At 37.5% G+C, this 23046-nt stretch overlaps 1 protein-coding gene across 1 annotated transcript in view; it reads right to left on the reverse strand.

Moving 5' to 3' along the window:
• Window positions 1-2252: 2252 nt before the first annotated feature.
• LOC139717448 (afadin- and alpha-actinin-binding protein A-like) overlaps window positions 2253-23046 on the reverse strand; it is a 68967-nt gene continuing 48173 nt past the window's right edge. The window contains exons 8-13 of the mRNA XM_071628955.1: window positions 19374-19545; window positions 11780-12172; window positions 10129-10302; window positions 7748-7865; window positions 7106-7259; window positions 2253-5924 (exon numbers count right to left, since the gene is read on the reverse strand). Coding sequence (XP_071485056.1) covers window positions 5642-5924; window positions 7106-7259; window positions 7748-7865; window positions 10129-10302; window positions 11780-12172; window positions 19374-19545 — 1294 coding nt within the window. The 3' untranslated portion in view covers window positions 2253-5641. The remainder of the gene's footprint in view (window positions 5925-7105; window positions 7260-7747; window positions 7866-10128; window positions 10303-11779; window positions 12173-19373; window positions 19546-23046) is intronic.

The following is a 23046-nucleotide window of genomic DNA, read 5'->3' on the forward strand; positions in this document are numbered from 1 at the left end:
CGCATATGACATCATACCCTGTAGTAGTCTTCTCATCCAGCAGTAACTGCGCAGATACTTTAAAAATCCATAACTTTTGAACGGATTGTCCGATTTTCCCCAAACTTTCACTGATGTGTTCTACTGATATTGTTGCATTCACTCAGTCCACATGTATATGAAGGTGAACTTGTCCTTTAATTGAACTACTGTAAAACGAGGAATTTTCGCGTGCATTTTAATTTCGCGAATTTCGCGAGCGCCAAGATTCGCGAAATTAAAATGCACGCGAAAGTCCTTGTTTACACTATATGCATTGAACGCCAGTGGCTTTTCGCGGAAATTTCATGCCACGAAAAAGGCTGTCGGCTCCAATTCGCGAAAAATTCATGCTGCGAATATATCATGTTTTACAGTATTGCCTCTGAAGGAAGCCACAAGAAACGGCAAAGAAAACTGAAACACTGTCCCCTGGATGTATATAAAAAGCATGAAAAATGAGTTGAACCTTTCACAATCTACTTACATCCAAAGGGCATTTTGCAGAGCACTACATATCAGCATTTGGAGAAAAATGATGTTAAGGTTTGTAAGAACGGCAATTTATCCAGCCATAAACCATCTTGAGGTTGATGACGGTTCTGGCTCAGCAGTAAAGGAGAAACTGGTATTCACCGACATCTCAAAACAAATACAGTGTACAAACAAAAAATTGCCTGAATCATCTTTACAAACAACACTCCACAAGAAACCAGCATACAGTGACAGGCTGCACAGTAGAAAAGAGGCTGAGGCGTATTTGTTCATGAAGTAATCACACAGCATCAAGACTAATCGATATGGCAAGTTATTGACTACAGGTATTGCAGAGAACAGTAGACTACAGTGCCGTCAATTCCGGAAAGGCCATGAAACAACATGGGATAATATCTAGAATTATTGCAAGTCTAAGAATATTCTCATCATGCACGTTCCATGCATGCTCTTAACCATCAACCAAATGCAGTGAATGTCTAAAGAAGAACAAAACAATGACCCACTTACTGACCATTCAGGAAGTTCATTTCAATGCCCACTATATTTCTTTTTTTTTTCCTATCAAATTTAGTGAACATGTGACTCATTGCCTGAACGTGCCTAGTTATACATTGCAGGGGTTCTACAATACTTTGACAAAATCATGCCATTTCATTAGTTTGTATATGGACTGAATACCTTTCTCCATTTGACTGTGGGTCTGATGCTTTCCTAAACATTTGCTCAAAATTTCACAATTCTTACAAAGTCATGTGCAAACACATAGTAAATGAATGTTTGGATTTTTTTCCCTCCTCCCGCTCTTGTGAAAATTGTGATCCACACAAAAGTGAGAACAGCAGGCAGACAGACCAGGAAGGTGGGAAGTTGACAGACACTCTTTTAACCAGTAAATAAGATATACACGATAGCTTGTAGCTAGTGGCAATAAACAAAGAACATTTGTCTCTCTGTTGTCTTTTTTTTTTTCAGGGGGTGGGGGGGGGGGGGGATAGGGCAAGTAATGCTGGCTATATTTGAAAGCAATGATAACAGCAGAGTGACACAAATTTCCAGAGTTATTTGTTATAATGCTTGGACTAAGTTTGTACTACTACAATCAATCAGCTGGACAAATACAAAGATCTGGATTATATTAAAACTATGTTATTGAGTATCAAATACCGCAAATATGCTACATTGTACATTCTACACATTATTTTTTTCTTTACAGGTTATGAAAATATCTTGATTTGATCAACGTCTGGATTTCTTCTTAATCACACTTTAATAGCATGGAATGTCATACTTAGATCACTTGGCACAACAGGCTCTAACAGAATTCCTCAGCTCAGTAACATTGCACGAGGGCATTGAAATTAATGTCATCTAGTACAGGGAGAAAACTGTGATGAATCAAAGACACCCATTTCTGTACATCAGGCAGTTGTGGAGGGCAGTCACCATCAAGGAAAGATTTAAGGGGATGGCTAGTAACTGATCAGTGGGAATCAGTGGGAATGCTGAGGGATGATTGTTCCAATTCTTGAGGGATTCATTTAAGAGTACATTATATATCTATTGTTGTGTGAAAATTGTTTGCTTCAGAATGGTCTCATATTCAACTAACGTGCAGTTTAATGCCCCGTCACTGTACAGGCATGCTAACCTGGAAATATTAAACTGCACATTACTTGAATATGAGACCATTCTGAAGCAAACAATTTTCACACAACAATAGATATATAATGTACTCTTAAATGAATCAAATAAGGATTGGAACAATCATCCCCTAGCATTCCCACTGATTCCCACTGATCGGTTACTAGCCATCCCCTTTAAACAGGTGAAGTGGTTAAACAAAGTCACACTTTGCTTCATCAATATGCTACTATTACTGAATAGGTCCAGTAGTTTTTGAATGCAAAGGCACAGATTACACATCAACAACATCCTTACACTCGCAATTGAAACTTCTCATGTTTGTACATCAATGGCAAGACAGGTTTTACGTTTAGTTAGTTTCTGAAAGAGAGCTGAACAAGTATTGATACATTTGCATTCAGCTCAGTATCAGTGTGGAGCTTGCTCCATGGTGACAGGCTATACAAAAATATTTGGGCTCAAAAAAAGTAGACAACCAGTCACAATACCCCTTCAAGGTTTATGGTAAACCGTTGCTTTCAGTATTTCTTATTTTCGCATAATATTGTGTCAGTCTTTCGACTCACACAGCAGATCAGAACGGTCACAACAGACTTTCAAGGTCTATTATATTTGTTAGATTGCTATTTTCACATTATACATGATGGCCTTTTGGCCAACACAACAAATCTCTCATAAACATTTATTTAAACTGATTTTTTTTTTTTTAGCACTGTTTAGAAACAACATGTTATGAGTGTATCTTGACTGAAAGAATCAATAAGAGAGTCACGTAGCAACAATCAGTTTGTGAATGTGCCTCCTGTTTCCACTGATAAAAGTCATTAGCAAAATACATCTTGAATAAATACTGTGACATTAATAAATTACAAATACTACTGCATTCATTGTAAAATCACAAAAGTCTAACATGGGTAAACCTTTCTCAATAATTTTCATATATTTCCTTTGCAAAATGAGTCATCACATAAGTTTGTCGATGTCGTTTAAGTAGATAGAATCTGTATAACTATTCTGCCACATTCAGTTTTCAAATTTATATATTTGCAGATCAACGTCAGGAATTGTACAACAAAGTGGTTAATTTACTCTCCAATTCACTACCTCTAATTCTAAAATTACATAAATCCACCAAATTTGTCTTTTTCCTTTGTTTATGTATGTTTGTGTGTGTGATAGTGTTTTACACAATCAATATGTTTTACAATGAAAAGAGAGAACTTGCATTTGTCAAAGTTCATGTCACAGCACACACATGTGAAGTGGTGTCTACATCAATAGCTTTTTCATGTTTTTACCAATATGTACAATCCATATCATTAAGGCACCATTGAATTATAAACTCTCTATGTATTGATAGTCAAAGGAAAGGCATAAACACATTTACACACCCCAAATAATCATGCAACATACAAGTAATTCACATAAGATCTAAGTAAGGCCTGCTCTCAACATTTCTCCTTGTTCTCTGACATTCCCATACTTTAAAAGCAGGAATAGATAGACAGAGAAGTCCCCTTTAAATGACAATACAGTGGAACTTTGTAGCAGGAGCACTGTCTTGTCTTACTTCCACAGAGTATGCCTGTTTGCAATTCTTCTCATCATTCCTACCCAAGTACAGGTGTATTGCTAAAAATGTCCATCGAAAAGATTTCTCTGGTCGAATAACTCCTGTCATGTCTTATTCTATGCTATTCTCACTAGTTCTGTTAAACTATACCAGCTGCTGCTAGGTTAGGAAAGCCTTTTGTCGACCTCTGACAAAGAGTTGAAGATGTTGTGGACAAATTCTGCGAAGAAAGATTGCATTAAAGTTGCTCCAGTTTTCAATTAGGCCTGCAGCTCCTGCTTCTCGCCCTTATGAAGGAAAAAGATGGAGTAAGATGGAAGAACAGAACTTCTTGCACCATTCTAGCACCTTGCATTCTGCTTCACAATGCATCTCGTAATGAGACAACATTGAAGTATTCTGTCTTGAACAAAACAAACTTATGCTATTTGTATTACTTAAAGTTGAGAATCTCCTCCTGCCGTTTGGTACAGGAATAACAAAATATAATTATCTTAATCCACAAATTTGTGGGGCAAAGACTAGTTTGAATCGCACATCAGAATTTGATTAAAGAGAGTTTTAAGTTAACATCCTCCGAATAAAAATCTATGTTGCTGTGCTACTGAAATAATACCAGAAAATAATGAAAATAAAGAAACTGTCACAGTACATTAAGTCCTCATTCATATACAATACATATCTTAACCCACATGAAAGCAAAGGCATTAGACATTATCAGTACAGTCTTCATCCTAATGCTCACACCAATTTAATTTCTTTGTAGTTCTTTACAGCTAGTTAGAAGGCTAGTAAAACAATGAAAATGTTGTAGTAAGAGTCTCAGCAAAGTTTTAAATTTCAATATATTTACATGCATTAGGTATTCAAGGATCACCTCAGACTCATTCTCACATCCCACAATTTACTGCTTGAATGTTCAGTACCATACCCACACCAGCAAACACGCCAACACTACAATTACCATCAATTGCACTTAGTAATGGTTACCCACTTGTAGATACCACAAGCTGTGAAATGAAGGCTTTTTTTGAGGACGACAGATGATCTCTCTCATCGGGCCAATCGCTTGGAGGAACTGACATTCGTCTCAGCTCTTCTACGCATACACATAGCGACAGGTGTCGCCAAGAAAGAAAAAGATTTTACCAACAGAAAGCCAGCAGGGGGGCCAGACTGCGGTAAGATTGGTTCATCTCACCCCACCTTGCTCTCTGCTTGAGTGTGACAGGAGGAGCTGTTTGCCCTGAATCTCTTATTTCAATTGCAAGGCAGTCATACCTCAGGGCAAAATATTGCTCCAAGTATCTTGAAAGACACTCGTTCAAAATTCCATTTCTTTTCTTCTGTCATTAAGTTTTTCAAAGGCATCAATTCGGCACACCTACTATCATCACTCAGCTATAATTCACCTTTAAATAATTACGGCAGGTCAAGCAAGGAAAAGAACAAGAGGGCAGACATTGTATCACACCGTGTCAGATTGGTGACATACTATTCTTCTCATCCTCCTCTAACCCTACAGAACTTCGACCATCTGCCGAAGTCATTGCCATGGCACAAAAATTTGGGGCATAACCACATCTGCTGCCAATCAGCAATTCAGAGTCTTGGTTTTCAATAGTAGTCCATTCCCTTTTATCTCTTTCAGTGATGGCACTTGGCTGTCAGTAGATTCATTAAAAAAAAGTGTCCCCTGAAAAACGTGTGGATATACCATGAAAACAGACTTTTGGCAGCTGTGAAAGATGGCAGATATTATCTTATATCTCCTTTCTCAGTCTTCATTTTCTTCTCCGTTGCCACCAATAAGTTTCTGTCACCTCTCCATGAATGATATCCGTTGTACTCCAACTTTGCCTTTTTCTATTTTCCTCACAAAGTCACATAGTCCGGCAGTGAGAATCCTCATTTCTTGTGGCTGCTCTTGTCCGTCCTGCGCTGCCTCTGAGCCATCGTCTTCCTCAGGTTGTGCTTGTGCTCCTCCGTCCGGCGGGACTTTGTGCCTATCTTGTTGAGGCTGTCCGTGCTGCCGTTGGTGCTGTGGCCCGACTGGCTGGATAGAGGGCGCCCTCCAGCGATGATGGAGGAGGCCTTGGAGGAGCGAGGGGTGGACACGCCAGAGTGACAGGACAGCTCGGAGTCAGACAGAATGCTCTGGCTGCCGATAGAGTGGATACTCTCTCTGGATCTGTGGTGGATGAAGAGAAAATGATGAAGTTAATATCAATCAACCACCCCGATACATGTACATCAAATGCCCAGTCTACGAGACAGCAGATGATATTATTTGAAAACATGAACATGAGCATTCCTGTCATGACAAAATCTTTGGTAGTGTTTCAGACGTACGTATTAAAAGTATACATCATGTAGGCCAAACCTAGCAATGCAGGTATTGAAGTCACTTTGGTTTGTGTAGCTTAACAACCCTACATACTTCCAACAAATATGTTTGGGGAAGCAAAATATCCTTTAGGTACATGTAACTTGACCAAGACAGCCATGATGTGCTACTGTACAAGGAAATTGTACAGACACTTGCTTGGTGGCATATAAACACTAAGCACAAATGAAGGAATAAGAATTCCCCTAAACTTCTCCTTTTTGTACTCATGTAAATGAAGGTCACGTTTGGAGAGTTTAAGTTTGACCACCAACTCAGGCATAGCAATGTCTCAATCCAATCGATGAATAAACCATTAACTAGCATTGTTATCACTCCCAAAATCATAATGCTATACAGATAAAAGAACAGTTTTACCATGCTTATTAACTTTAGAAATAATTTCATTAAAGCTTATCAAATTGATGAGGATTAACAAAATATGATATTCCTCTGCCACGGAAGGGTGTTATGTTTTCATAGGCATTGGCTGATTCGTTTGTTTATTGTTTGTTTGTTTGTTTGTGTTTCAGTGTGCACAATAACTCAAAAAGTTGTGGACGGATTTGGATGAAACATGAAGAAAAAGTTGATAATAACACAAGGAACAGATGGTTAAATTTTGGTAGTGATCCAGGAATTTCTATGGATTTTTGAAGGATTTTTAAAATCTTTTTGCAGATAGGGTCAATGCAATGAACTCTGGAGTTCAAGCTGCATTTGCGCTCTAAAGCGCATGCCCTGCTTGGGTGAGGTGTTTTCGCAGCTGGAAGCTGATAACATAAACAAAAGGCTTCTATATGGGGAAATTGGACGATTTTTCAGTATGCGCGTATTGGTGGAAATTAACTGCTTGCCAGAGGTCTGCGCTCTCAGAGTGCTTTTCTAGTTATAACTACAACTACCATAGTTTGACTACTTGTAACATCCACTAATAACATGATCATCACCACTGAAAGGGTGTGGTGACCCAAGCTAGGACTCACACATTAAGGTACTGTCCTCCTTCTGGTAGAAGTTTGAGGGCCCGGTAGAGCTCCACTGTGGAGGGGGTGTGAGTTCTCCGCTGCGGACCCGCCGGTGTGTGGAGGGAAGGAGTTGATGACATGTTGGGAGACAGACCGGGCGTGAGGGTTGGACCTGCGACAAGGACACATAAATTTTATTCACCATTATACAACACATACAACACAGAAAAGAATCTCGCTAGCCAATTGATTAATTACTCATCACGTGACATACAGTTACAAGTAACACTCAGTGGCGGATCCAGGCGGGGGCGCACCAGGCGCGCACCCCCCTTTAATTTTTGTTAAAACAAAAGAAATAAAAAGAGAAAATTGGGCGGTGTGTGCGCCCCCCTTTAATTTTGTAAAGGCGCCCCTCCTTTAGGGAATTCCTGAATCCGCCCCTGACACTGCACGCTGTCACTGTCAACGACCCACGTTTGCAGTATTTGAGTTACACCTCGGGGTTAAACTTTTTGAAGAGTTACGTGTATGTATCACTCACCAGTTTCTGAATCTTTATAATGGTTTGGATTCTAAACTTGACATGAATTCAATTTAATCTACATGAAAACAATTTGACCTGCTAATGTCTTTTCTTGCATAGAGATGGGAACTTACTTGTAGCCTTGTTAATGGACCTTGGTGGACGTAATAATGGTGCATGATGGGAAGACATGGGTGTCAGCATCAGCTGTTCTTGGAGATAGGATGCCCTCTCCTCCTCAAACTTCTTACGCTGGGAAGAATATCAAGAACACACAAAAAGATTACAGGTTAAAGATGGTTTCTGTACTGACACACACTGATTCTGTATCAAAACTTTCATTGAAATATTGATGCCAATTTTCTTTTAATCTATTCCAAACAGATTGGAAGCAAGCACGCCTCTTCATTGAGCAAACATACAGCTACACTACACATCTAATGCAACCACATGATTACAAATGCTTCTGGAAGGAACATAGTGCAAGAGAATCAAAGAATGTCTTAATCACACCATAAACTTAAAGATCATGATGTAAATGCCAATCGGGTCTTTGGCAAAAACAGTCAGGGGAATGCTGGCTTGGAGGGCCATATTATTTTATAAATAATACACCTGACATATTTGTGTGATGGCTGGTTATACAACGTGAAAGAAATTAACACACACAATGCATTTGCTATTTTAACAATTTATAACCATGACATCATTTGTGTGTGTTTGTGTGTGTGTGTGTGTGTGTGTGTGTGTGTGTGTGTGTGTGTGTGTGTATGTGTGTGCTGGATGCGCAAAGCATAGGTTATGACATACACTGTACATGTATCGTGCATTCACTGGAAATTCCATGCAGTCTGTGCAGGACTATATCCCACAGAATCCTATGGTGTTACTAAGGGCAATTAAGCTTCAAAAGATGCATGTACAGTAAAAAAAATAAAATAAATGGGAATTGCAGAGATAAGCAAGCATGGATACAAAATGTATTTCATGCACTCATGACTGATAGCTAAAAAATGCAAACCATGCTTTGCACGTGCAATTTGAATCCAAAAATTATTTGAAAAAACAACAAATGGCATAAGATAGACTGCATAACCTGTAATAAATTTCCTGATATGATGATTATTCATAACATTTTCAGCATGCAACATAATCAACTTTTACGTTGTTGCCTTATTCAAGCTTCGTATTGAAGCCATGTTCACAAAAATAAAGATGAAGCAATATTATCAAAGATGAAGTAATAAAGATAACAGAAAAAGTTATGACATGAGAGTTCTGTGGGCTGCGGTTTTTACAACATTTGAATACAGTCCAAGACGAACGAGGTGTGCATGTAAATTGAAGATAAAATACAGGATGAGCAGTGAGTGTAAATGAAAGGTGCATATCATTGTATAGGTGGAATACTAAAGTGTCCTCTTCGTTATAACAAACACAGTAGTAATTATGAAATTCTGTATAGAACAGAGTAAAATTCAGGGCCCAAAATTGTCATCTAAATATCTTTGTATAGTTTATTTGTTCAGATATAACGAAAGAAAACTACCAGACCTGTGGACTTGAATAAACGGGAGACACCTGTGCTAGCACTATAATAATGATAACAACAAAAATAGTAGCAAGTGTCCGTTTATATAGTGCATTTCAGACCTGTTGAGAATTTCAATGCACTTTACAGACTAGTCATAGTAGTTGTAGCAGTAGTAGAAGTAGTAGTTCATGAAGTAGTAGTAGTGGTAAAGAAGTACACCTTGTAGTACTAGTACTACTGTATTACCATTAAAAACCACATACAACAATGTAGTACTCCTACGTGAGCAGTTTAAATGGGTGTAAGGGGTGATATCATCTGGTCTGAAATCACTCTCTAATGAATTCCCTGTGAGTGGTCTGTATATATATGTAGCTCTCTTGATATAAAATACACCTAGTGTTTTCACAATTGCAGCCATTTTGTCAGGTGCAAGCTGCAGTATCGTACTGTACGTTGTACCTACTGTTGAGGTAATACATGAAAAGAGTTTAATAGCTGATGTTGGAATTCACCTACAGGTGTACTCATTTGGGGTTTAGTTTCATCAGATTCTATTGCCTTTTAGTCTGAAAGGTAGATCAAACAGTCATCTGCACTAATCAATATTAGAACAAGCAGAATTCTTATTGCACTGCTATTAAGAGTTCATTGGGTATACCCACCAAATAACTGGTTGAAGAAGTCTGTCTGAAAGGGTATTATATAATAGTTAGCGTTACTTCGTGACAAAATGTTTAGAAAGAGATCAGAAATGACTGGAGTTACAAAGAACCAAGAGAAATAAAAAATGAAATTCATCACCAGCTTTTATAGAGTACCATGGAACCATGAGTGCAAAGTACAGAACAGAGAGTAAATGATGAAGACAGTATACATGCAGTGTAAGAAAAAAGGTTTGATTAAATGGGAAAGGAAATGAGCCAAGCTGCATCTGTTTGGACCTCTTGGAGTATGATGGAGTTTTTTTGTGGAGTTTACCTCCTCCCCTAATCGAATTGTGGCTTCGGTAAAATTCCTCTGCTCCTTGTCGAAGGCAGCTTTCATGTCGTACAAGATCTTCTGCTCGGAGGCAAGGTTCTCCTTCTCGTCGAGGAGGGTGGAGTCCCTGATAAAGTTCAACAAATTGTTGTCTATGGACGAATCCTGCAGGGCCTGCGGGAGAGAGTGGTGACATGCATGATGCAAAACGTGTCTACTGAGTGCTCATGCCGCTATTCTATGCATCCACAAACACTGCTATACATTCAAACACACTACACATATATAACACAGTGAATGTAACACCCTGATGCTGAGGGAAGAGTCCGATTACTTAATCAAGCACATTTCCATTCGGTGCAGTTGTTACTGATGCTCCTAACTGGCATAGAGTCTTAGTTGAAGCAATAGTCCTACATTGTACATAACATATCATTCTCTTTGAGGAATAGTACTTAAAAAAAAGACAAAAATTGTCTGTCTGATACAAACAATTAAGACAGTAACTTCACATTTAAGTTCCAATCCTAGTAAGACTCTGCAGGAACAAATACTGTGTCATGCATAAATACAAAGTACAGGGCCAGATGGATGAAACACAGCTGAACTATGGACAAAATGAGGCTGACAATGTCTTACATTTTTTCGGTGCAGTCTGGTTTATTAACCCTAACTAGGCCGGGGGGGGGGGGGGGGGGGGGGGAGGGGGGGCCTCCAAGGCCCCCCTTCGACGTTCTGCGCGATGTACATGTATCGCTATCGCGAAAAGCAATCGCCGTGACGTTTCATGACTTTTTTCTTTCGAGTCTTCCGCATCTTTTGACACCAAATTTGCGATGCCCGGGCACACAGTATCAAAGCTACGCATAAATATGTATGTGCACATCAGACCAAAAATTGCTCAAAAACAAGAATTTGTGTACAATTTCAATGCAAAATGTGCTTACAGGGAAATTTCATAAAAGCATGATTATTTGGGGGTTTTACTGATTAAAATCAATTAATAACATATTTTCTTGTTCGGAACAATGTCGCGGACAAATTTCATCGAAAAAACAATGAAAAACATAAAGTCAAAAAACAAGGAAATACATAAGAAAATCAAAAAACAATAAAATACTTAAGAAATTTTTTTCTGATGGCACAATTTTTTCTCTTACATTTGCTAAGGACACTAAAAAGCATATTTACACAAAAAATATGCCTGTTTTGAGCTTCATATAGTGATTTATACCAAATTGTTTTATTTCATGCATCATTACACATAAATTAGTATAATTTAGCATAAATGATAATTTTAAACAAAAAATTAACTTCATGGTACTTTAGATAACGTCATAGGCAATGCGTGTGCCAATTTTCGTCACGATCGCGTGGTCGACGGCCGAGATCTGGAGGGGGACCTGGAAGCCCCCCCCCCCCTGGCTCTATCATCTACCTAAATAGCCCGGCCTAGCTAGGGTTAAGCTTCAAGTGAACCATGCCTACCAAGAAGCTTATGCACCTACAGTGGTACACATTTATCTAATTGTGGTTCTCACTTCAACCAGGTAAACATGCCTGTACACACAGATAAATGTTGTCATACCAGTGACACTCACCATAGCCTTCATACCTTATCAGTTTTACCTCCCCCACTTTGTTTGCTCACCTGTAAGACTTGCTCCTGCTGGACGATGATGTCGTGGTACTTCTCCAGCTTCTTCTTGAGATTCTCAATCTCCGCATCCCTGGAGCTTCCGCCGCTCCCACCACCGACACTCGCATCTCCCGCAGTCCCGTCCTCCCTGGGTCCTCCGGATCCATCCTTGCTGCTACCACCTCCTCCTCCTCCTCCTCCCCCTCCTTCCTGGTTCTCCCTGTTCTCCTTCTCGATCTGCTGGATGTGCGCCCGGAGCCGCTGCCAGTTCTTCTGGAAGCTGATCTCGATGCCCTCCCGCACCATCTCGAAGGGCATCTGGAAGTGCCCAGTCTTCAGGTCATCGATGGAGGAGTCCACTGAGGTGGTGTCATCGTATTCACTCTCAGAGATGTAGTCCTTTGCCTATAAGAGTGATGAAGTTTAGTTAAAGTATGATGTGAACCATTACATTTTAAACCTACATGTAGAAAATAAGGAAATAACAACGCTGAAAAAGTGAGTATGACAATTTAACAGTGTGGTGTGTTAACCAGTGTAGTAACTTCCTACACTGTTTATACCGGCAAATTTCTTAATGTAGCACTTCTCCTTTAATACACAGGATCAAAATTCACAAAAAGTACACAAAGTGAAGTGAACATCACTTCAGGTTACACAGACCTCTTGATACACTTGTTTGATCACATGTTTTATTATTGAAATGTGGTAACACCTACAACTGTACAATCAGATCAGATTGCGCCATCCATCAATATTCATAATAATAATTTGAAAATTTAAATAATCTTCTTATAATCTTATTGCCTCTAGGATTTCTTGAATGCAAAATGCTGGCTGTGATATCACATTCTTATTTTCTTTCTGTCCTTTTTTTTTCTCTTTAGACTAATAGATTACCAAGTTGTAAAGAATGGATTTAATCTGCTAATTATTTGTAATTCCTTTCTTTTCTAGAGAAACTGTTTATTACATTGTTTCTAGACATTAACAATGGAAGTATGCAGATAAAGCATGATACCTATTAAAAGAAATATTATCTGAATGTCATCTGTCAACTGTCTCTCATCAAACAATTGCCAGGAATTCAGCGGTCTGATTACCCTTAAGCATCCTATTCCTATATTGTCTACAAAGTGCCCTGTATGATACATGGTACGAGGAAATGTGACTTGACTCATCGAAACACTGTTACCACTATTTATTTTTAAACTAACCCAACATCAAAAAAGAGAGAGATTAGGCGCACACAACCCCCATTGAATAAAAGTCAGCAATACTTCAGTAACTTTCACATCTCATAAAGTTTAATGGTTGCCAGTCATTTCTAGCACAGGAAATATCATCATCACATATCATATTTCATGTGGCTAGTTGGACCAAAACCTTTATTGTAGACAACCATCTCATATATTGATGGCATAAAGCTTTTTCTTTTAAGTTGACATTCAATGTAACATAGTTTCTCTACAAATAAACAGAGCTCAAAAATAGGTCTCGTTTAATGTCAAACTTTTTGAAGGCCCCCCCCCCCCCCATCATGTGATATCAGTCGCCATGGAAACACTCTTCCTGAGTGACTAATGACTAGTCTCTTTCTTTCTTTCTTTCTTTCTTTTTTTTTGCCAAGAGAATATTTTGGGATTATCAATTCTGAATCAGATTACTTGGCAGAGTCATTCCACAGCCAAACTTGATTACTTCCTTTGGTTAATTTGCTAAACAAAGATTAACTTACTCAACCCTACTCCTCGTTTGCAGAAGGGTTGATATGGATTTTCATTTTCCTCTGAATGTACACATAAAAAGATATCCTACCTCTAAATTTCTGCATCTGTTGCTGCCAGCATGGTAACTGTTTTTTATGTCGAAACTTCTCTTCTCTATATACAATCCCTACATAATTTCTTGGATCATGTACTGGACAAGTCCAAGATAACGCGCACGTTACGTATGGGACATTCAGAGACTTTTATGACCTGAAAAATAGTGTTAATGGCCTTTGATCATATTGAACTTCATCATGGTGATTGATATCTAGAAGAAGTATAATCATGTAAAAAATTGAGAAAAATGACCTTGACAATTATATTCTGGAAGAGAAAATATGTGCCGTTACGTATGGGACCAGAAAAATTTTGTTTTTTTAAACATTTTTTTCAACCTCAAAACTCTCTGAAAGTATATCATTCTACAACTTGTAACTCACTGTGATGAAAGTCACAACACTCAAGATTATCACAGGTAAGTTTCATGTCATTAGGCAAAAAGCTCTAATTACAGGTTCTAATTGAAGACAGACATGACGTGTTACGTATGGGACAGTTACGTATGGGACAGATTGTCCCCCATTCATTTAGTGTGTGAAGAACCACGTTTATGGGTATTTTGCATAATTATTGAAGTAAAATCAGTTGAAACTACTCAAATACTGATCCAGATTGTCAAGGAAACAATATTTCCCAAATATTCACCATCATAATCATATTCAATCATATTCTTATATTTTTATGACCAACCTGGGTATGCATGCCCTTTGTCCCCCATTCGTTTAGTGTGTGGAGAACCATGTTTATGGGTATTTTGCAAAATCATTTTGCAAAATACCCATTTAAACAAATTTTTGCATAATTATTGAGGTGGAATCAGTTGAAATTGCTCAAATACTGATCCAGATTGACAAGTTGTCAATCTGGATCAGTATTTGAGTAATTTCAAGGGAACAATATTCCCCAGATATTTACCATCATAATCACATTCAATCATATTCTATATTTTTTATGACCAACCTGAGTATGTATGCCCTATTTTTATCAAGATAGTTACTACTGAAAAATTGAATAGTTTAAAGTGTTTACTTGCATTGATGAAGGGCAGTTTGCCATTTAGTTTCAATAAAAAACAACTTGACACAAGAATATCAAGTTTAATAAAGAAGCAATACCTGCTGCGTAGAACCCCAGTGATCGAGTAGATATATGATGTCTGTCTAGCAGTCAGGTCATTGATTCGAGTCACAACTCAGTATGTATACCCATGAATTTTGTTGTGGCTACTACTGAAAACTGAATAGGGACAATTTGTGTATCACTTGCAATAAAAAAAAAATCATTTTACTTTTTTTTTTCTTCTATATATCACAACCATTTCAAATTGGATCTCCATCACATAAACTTTGAATTCCTCTAGTGTTAGGATTTTATGCTCTTAAGTAATTCATATAATTGGTTTCCAATCATCTCTTTAAATGTTGAAAACTGAATCCCCATTTCTACAAAAAACTATACCATCCCTTTAATGCTGATTTTTCATTGTGTATTTTGCCATTTTCCCCTCCCCCTTTCTGAAAATTGTTCAGTCAAGTTCATGTATTGTTTCAAGTGTCTATAACTCAAAAAGTAGCTACAATGTTGGGATGCTTTTTTCAGGATGATTGACCATTTGTGTACTGAGAGACCTTCCCAGCTAGCTACAATGTACATGCATTCACATGCAATATGTATGAGGATGTCCCATACGTAACACATTTGTCCCACACGTAACATTATTTCAATGCCTAATAAAAAATATTTCTTTTACTTTTTTTTCTTTTTTCTCTGGTATTTAATTTCTCTAAACAATAAATTAGAACTTTCCAAAAGGGCATTTAAATAACTTTAGCAATTTCAGAAAAAACCTAAAAAAATGACCTCATTTTGTTACGTATGGGACATCTCATGATAGGACACGAGCTAATTTGCATAATCATTTGCATAATCCCTAAATTTTCATACCATGTTAAACTATGTGATGAACTTCTTATGTCCACATATTAATCAAATATTATTTGCTTTCCTTTGAATTAATATGAATTTTTATAAATGTCCCATACGTAACGCTGTGTTTCACATTTATGCAAATGAAGCCCTTGAAATTTGCATAAATTTACATAATATCATTTTTTCCTTCACGGAAATCAAAACTTCAACTCATAAGCTTCAAAATGATACCAAACATGTCAATATTGAGCAAAGATGAAATTTTGCCTTCTGAGGGGACCTTATCTTGGACTTGCCCTACTGTGAATGTGGAAAGATCTAGTTTGTTTAATGAGTTTACGAAACATCTTGTCGCTACCGTGGCAAAAAAAAATACAAGTAGAAATCTTGAAAGCTGCATTTTGTTTCTTAATTCAACCTTCTCAGTAAAATGCAAGACGCCACACTCACTGAACATGGTCATGTACTATTGCACAGTAAAATGCATCATATTATTAATACTCCAAGAGTTAAAGGCTTCTTTAAATGGTAGCAACAAACTTTACAGTGTCACATGCAACTGATCAAAATCAACACATGTGATCCATTGCTTTCATCATTTTATACCAGATGGATGATAAAGAGGATAAAATGTATATTAACTTGCTTCCCATGAGGTTATACTGTAATCAGCATGGACATATTTTTTTAACACCCAAATGCATTTTAACATTGCAGCTTCATCTCTTTAGTTAAAATAAAAGTTTAGTGACAGCTGCACTCCTTTCAGTAAGTTAACTAATTTCTTTTTTAATTTATTGTGTTTTCTTTCTTTTGTTTATTCTTATCATAGATACTTTTTAACCACAGGAAAATATTTAACAACTCAGGAAGATGGCAATAGTGTTTAAATTATTTTGGTTTTATGGCACTTTGACCATATATGATTAAAAAACAACAATTTTAATTCTAATTCGAAGCATGTTATCTCACATGGTATGTATATATGTAAAACCATGTTTAATGTTTTTGAATTCACAGTTCTAAGCAATAAGTCTTAATGTTATTCAGGTTCATCTTCTAGAAGCCTGCCTAATAATTTTATTCTTTGCTAATAAGTGTGCCATTATATAAATTACACACACACACACACACACACACACACACACACACATCACAAACACATACAAAGTTAATTCTACTTCTAATGTTACACACTAATGTATGATCATGTGTTTTGGTAACAGGACACTTGTAATTCTACAAGCAGGCTTAACTGCACGTTGTATTCCTGTCAGTCCTCACAAACATACAACACATTACTGAAATGTTATTTGAGTTAGAACCAGGCAGGACTCTAAACATTAAGGGCTCACAGCAACTACAATGTATGTAAACTATACACAATGTATCAGTCAGAGGACAAAAATTCACACATTCGTCAGTTGAGCCACTGGGGAAACAAAACTGCGAAGAAAACATGATACATTGTTCATACACTTTGCATTGATCACTCAAAACCTTTCCAACCAGGGGACTGGCACATTGTGACAAATTTAAATAAGAACAGAAAACACTGGAAAAATCAGACGGTTCACATCAGTGCAGTGGACAGTTAAATAATTAAAATCAGTCAGTCGATCACTCTATAATCTAGAATATATGTTGACTTTTTACACTATGAGTCATATGTATGCGAGATAATTGCTCCCATTTTGCTGAAGTGAATGAAGACTGCCCTCACTGGATATAGTTGAATTCTATTTGACATGCAGTTCTTTCTCTCTGCACTAGATTTTATCAATAGGCTTTTTGACATAGCACGATGTTTTGAAACAGCACACAATTTCTGATTGGGGAAATCAACCTGATTACCTAATACAGTGTGATGTGCTATTTGATAATAATGTGAATTCAAAGTGGCACACTAATTTGAAAGATCTTAGCAAGAAAATTTCTCTAGTCAAACCAATTCAGGTAATAGAGAGTGGAGGGTGAAGTCGTCTCCTCAGACGCATTGTCAATATTTTGTATGTTTCTTTTGTTTTGTTTTGTTTTGTTTTTCATTTTGAAAAATCAGAGCTGCACAGGTCCCACTACAGTCTCTCACATTGTGTAAAAGCTATGACCAAAAAAACAAAAAACAAAAAAACAAGACAAAAGAAAACAAAATTGGGTTGAACATTCATTATAAAAGCTTGAAGAAAGGATTGGGGGACCAGATCTACAATGTACCACACTCTTTACTTCCCATATACGTGTAATATGTTAGAATTAACCATTCAGTAAATAAGTTAATTAGCATGGTGATTTGGTTTGTTCGTTGATCTCTTGACAGCGTAATTCTCGAGACTTCTCTATGCTATAGTGTTTTTAATTGTGCATTTGAATGTCATCGCCCTTCTCAGTTTAAAAGTTCAAGAATTTCTGGAATTGAGCCATCACCTTTTTCCAATGTCAGTGTCCATCTGTATCTGTGTTGTAATGATATACTTGCCCAAAAGATGCATTCTACTTGCCTTAAAACGGCATGCTTTTGTTCCTCAATGGAATTTGACATTTTAAAGCATGAAACATACTTTACAAATTGCTATTTCACACATTTACAATTCATTGAGAACTTGCCTTCTGTTTAAGATCCCAACTGTGTCAATTAAAACACCAGCTAGTTTACCATCACCATAATACATCCCATTTACACAAAAAAAACAAGTCTTGTTATTAAAGGAAAAAAAGCAGAAATCTGCCCCACAAATCTCAGCATTTACCATATCTTGTGTCAATGTGGGGATAGTCAGAGGAGTGGAGTGTTGGTGTAATATCCACTGAGTGCAGTAATAAAGAAACAACATCAGCTGACACCAACAAGGAATTACCTGGCAAGGTTATGAGTCTCAATGAATTCATACCACAGCCTGATACAGTTGTCTCCAGAGCAAATCCAATTACTTCATTTGTTGTCATGGCATTACACTGATTAGATACGGACTGATGCTACAATAAACTTCTCAGTGGAGTGGCCTTTCCTTCAAGGTACCAAGCTTGTGCTTTATAATTGTGTAACCTACATGTCAGCTTCAATCAATTTTATAATAATATTGTTCCACATGCAAGTTTGTAACTGTGCAATATCTCTAGATATATATCTAGAGATATATTGCACTAAGAAAAGTTAGTGTAAAGGTGAAATAATTGTTTTATCATAAAGATTCAGATTGAATCATCGAGGTTATACAAGTAATTGCTTTTTGTCATTTGCTTCTAATATTTTACTGCAGACCCATAAAAAGGCACTACTTCATGAGTAATGATATCTGTACAGAAGTGTTAAAAAATCTAGACACTCCATTCCAATGGCAAGTTTTACCTCTAGATAAACCTGAATATCACCTGAACAGTTATTGCCAGTTCCATACTTTGTGAATGATGCAAGCAGAACATTTATCAGAAAATCAAATAGCTATCTGCAGAAATATGAACATGTCAATTCACATGACAGCAATCCTTTATGACTATTATTTTAAGTATGGAAACAGGAAGCTGGCTTCTAGAATTATGAAAAACATCCAGTGTACTTAAATTATTTAGATGACAGGAATGAGTACTTTAGAACCAGAAACAATCCCGGCACGAAACTTTGATAAGCTGGAGCCAACAATCTCTATCGCCACATGAAACTTTTGCGAATTGCCAATGGCATTCAATGCATTGCCACGGAAAAAAAAAAAAAAAATGTTTGTGCGCATTTTACTTTCACGAATCTTGGCTCCTCACAAAATTCATGAAAGTTTCATGATGCATGCAAGAAAATTCTGATTTTACAGTATCAGATTCGGCGGCACTGTGAAGGAGTGAGGCAAGGTACTCACGTTGCTGGTTCCACCTCCCCCTCGCCCCTGGACAGCCTGCCTGTTGAGTAGGTTCACCAACTCCTGCTGCATGTTACTGAGGGATTCTCTCAACACTTGGTTCTCCATCATCACCTCCTTCTGTCGCTCCTCATAGTTTGTGATGATCAGACGGTACATGTCTTCCTCATGCCTGGTAAGACACACACACAATGAATGAATAAATAAATGAAAATGCCCTCTAAATTACAGTGTGTTTTCATGTTGATGCTACCAAACACTAATTATTTACATCTTTACGATGTTTGATTGTATCACTGCTTTTCATGTTTTCCACCAATCCTCTATACTGACATCTGTGATCAGCAGCAATATTTATAAAGTGAAACCTTAAATTGATGATGCTAACAGTAATAACATGTTTAATGATATTATTGATAATAAGAATGGCAACAAAAATAACATAACAATAGAAATGATGATACTTATGTCAAAAATGATAGTGAAAATAAGTAACAAAGAAACATTAGAAGTCATGGCAATTGTAGTAGTTGTCGTAGTAGTAGTAGTAGTAGTAGTAGTAGTAGTAGTAGTCGTAGTAGTAGTAGTAGTAGTAGTAGTAGTCGTAGTAGTAGTAGTAGCAGTAGTAGTAGTAGTAGTAGTAGTGGTGGTGGTGGTGGTGGTGGTAGTAGTAGTAGTAGAAGTCATAGTAAACAAACATAGAATACAACATATAATTCCTTCAATCAATTAGGACTTTTGGTTTTTAATCAAGTCACCAGTGTTATTTCATAATGAGCTATCCCCCATAATGGTCATGCATAGAAACTACAAAGATAATCCTAAACAATTATTTGGAGGTCCAATAAACAAGAAGAGTAGTTCATATGCTTGAAGAGTAGTTCATATGCTACTTTAATACAGTGTAGAGAGTAAAAAACAAGCACTGCATTCACTATGATATTAACAAATAACAATCAGTCTACAGTATATTCAGGTGCAGCTGCAAGCGGGTCAATTTTCCCTTCACATCAGCCTGCTCAAAACATCCCCTCTATGAAGTCTATCCCTCATCCACTCATCATCACCATCATCTTTGACAACACCAACATCTGCATCATGAGACTTCATACCACCACAGCTACAATGTAACATCTCACCTTCATTCCCGACATCCCACGTCATTAACCCATCCCAACTCTCATCATGGAACAACACAAACAATCCTCCTAGCAGTGCTACGTGTACCCTGGATGGGTGCCCCCACTGAGTTTTAACAGCATTCAGACAAACATCGCGTCCAGGCAAAGAGGCATGCTACAGCCTCGTACAGTTTGTTTTACCCTCCAAGGACCAGTTCATCAATAGCACCATTATCATCTTTCAAGGTAGAGTTGCCAATGGCAATGGAAAAGTATAGAGGGGGATATTGACCGCATTCACACACAGGAATAAACAATGGTTGCATCACAACAAACCTCAAGTTTACTTGCCATCATTCACACATGCTGGACAGGACATTGTGATGTTTCAACAACAGCAATAACAACAACAACAGCAATAACGACAACAACAACAAAAATCAACATTGACAGAAACAATACCCTGTTCATCCAAATGTGCAGACCTATAATATGTCGCATTGAATTGTGGGATTAAAAGTCTTCAGTTTCTCTTCACATACCGTTCACGCACAATGCTTGGGACAAATTATCATACTTAGTAATGTTTCAAACGAAAATCAAGCGAGATCAATTTTTGCATGGTGATGCAGATCGCGATAACCAACTTTTTTTCTGGTGTTCAAACACATGAAATAAAACTTTTTGCATCGCAGTGCAAAACCCAAGTTTCAAGAGGGTTTAATTCAGACTGTGTGTGAACAGCACTTTTACTAGCCTTTCCTGTATGCATCCATTTCTCCCTACCCCAGCTACTAGAGCAATGCCCTGGCCCCCTGGAATGCAGCATCCTCTAGGGATGTATTATAAGCTGTCTACCATGACAGGCTAGACTTATCATGGTTACCTATAATCTGAATGCTGAACAGACATTTTCATAATATGAAGGGCTTGTCTGTGGACTGTCAACATTTCATGATATAATAGCTTACAACTGAAATGTGGGACTAACGAGTTATCAAAAAGTGCACTTTAGCAACAAGACATTACTTTCATTGTAGGTCACTACACAATGCATTTGCAATTTCTTTAAAAAATTGATAAAGATATCTGTAAGATACAGTGTGCACTTCCCCCTTGGCTTGGGGATATGATGGTGATGATGATCCACAGCATTTGTATAGTGCTAGATCTGTTATAGAAACATTCAAAGGTGCAGACTCCTCCAAGACAGTTAGCAATTAAATGCCTGGTGAAAAATGTGAGTTTTGAGTGAGGCTTTGAAGTCATCCAGTTTGTCAATTCACAGAGAAAAGATGGGAGGGAGTTCCATAGGCGAGGAGCAATAGAGGATACTGTATGTCATCATGTTACAATGTAGGCCCTACTTATTTTGCAGTACGGGAAAGAGAAAACTAATTCTATGCTGATTCAGCTGAATTTAAAAAATACTGCAGGCAAGCAGTTATAACTGCTGATATAGGCCTATGTGTTCATCCTTTCGATCATCAAAACTATGTTTCTCTATGTGGTATTGGTATTACATTGTACATGAGCTGTGAGATGTGCCTAAGACATGCAAGCAAACTACCAAATCAAAGACGTGAAAAGGCTTCCATGCCCAACCCTGTTTTCTTTTCATTGAAGAGGTTTGTACACTCCACCAGATCCGGACGATGTAAACAAAGACTCCAAGACAACGATGTGACATCCAACAAACCGACTCTTGGCACAATAACTGCCGGGGATTCATTATGTAAAGTCATTGTAAACCTACAATAGACATAAAATCACTGCTAATGGAACATCAGTCACAAATAGGAAAGAATCCTTTTAAAGTGCCTCACATATATCCACAGAGAAGGAACCAGATCGGAAAGGGGACTCCTACAAAGTGAATGAAAGAAGACCTAGATAGAGCTGCTTTTGCCCACTGGTTCTGCAAGCAGCTAGGAGAGTTTGCTGCCCTCTACTGTCTGTGGGTGAAACAGAGTATGACTGCAGTTTGACTCAGTGTCAGTATTTAATTACAGATGTACGTTGCATCACCAACCACTTTTCCTGCACAACACTACTGAGATTTCGTACATCACAATTTACATTCAAAGAAATCCATAATGCAAATAGAAAACGCTACACTTCTTCTATGTGAAAAAATAGATAGTTTTCACAATATACGGTGTGCACCTAGTCAAATTTCATTTGATGTGAAGCAGTGCAAGTTGCTGTCTGGTATTTTGATATTCAAAGAAGGCCAGTATGAATTATGCCTCTCCCTCACTCACAATATTCATTGGTTATGTTTGTATTATATTGCAACCCTTTGCTGATTTATACTGCTGAAAAAAGTGCATCTATACCATTCAATCAGTTGAATGAAAGGTGAATAACAAGTTTAGCTCTGCAAGTCTGATGATTTGCAAGGTGCATTATACAACAGAAAAGGTTACAAAATGTACCTTTTAGCGATGGATTACCTTCAGACATCCTTCCGGTGAATTGTGTTTAGGATCACAAGCTTCAACAATCGTGGCAATATTGTGATCAAAATGTCAATTAAATGCAAAATGTAC

This window comes from Diadema antillarum, unplaced genomic scaffold (assembly GCF_040938485.1).
Source record: "Diadema antillarum isolate AM-2024a unplaced genomic scaffold, OU_Dant_1.0 scf00000075, whole genome shotgun sequence".
NCBI classification, from domain to species: domain Eukaryota; kingdom Metazoa; phylum Echinodermata; class Echinoidea; order Diadematoida; family Diadematidae; genus Diadema; species Diadema antillarum.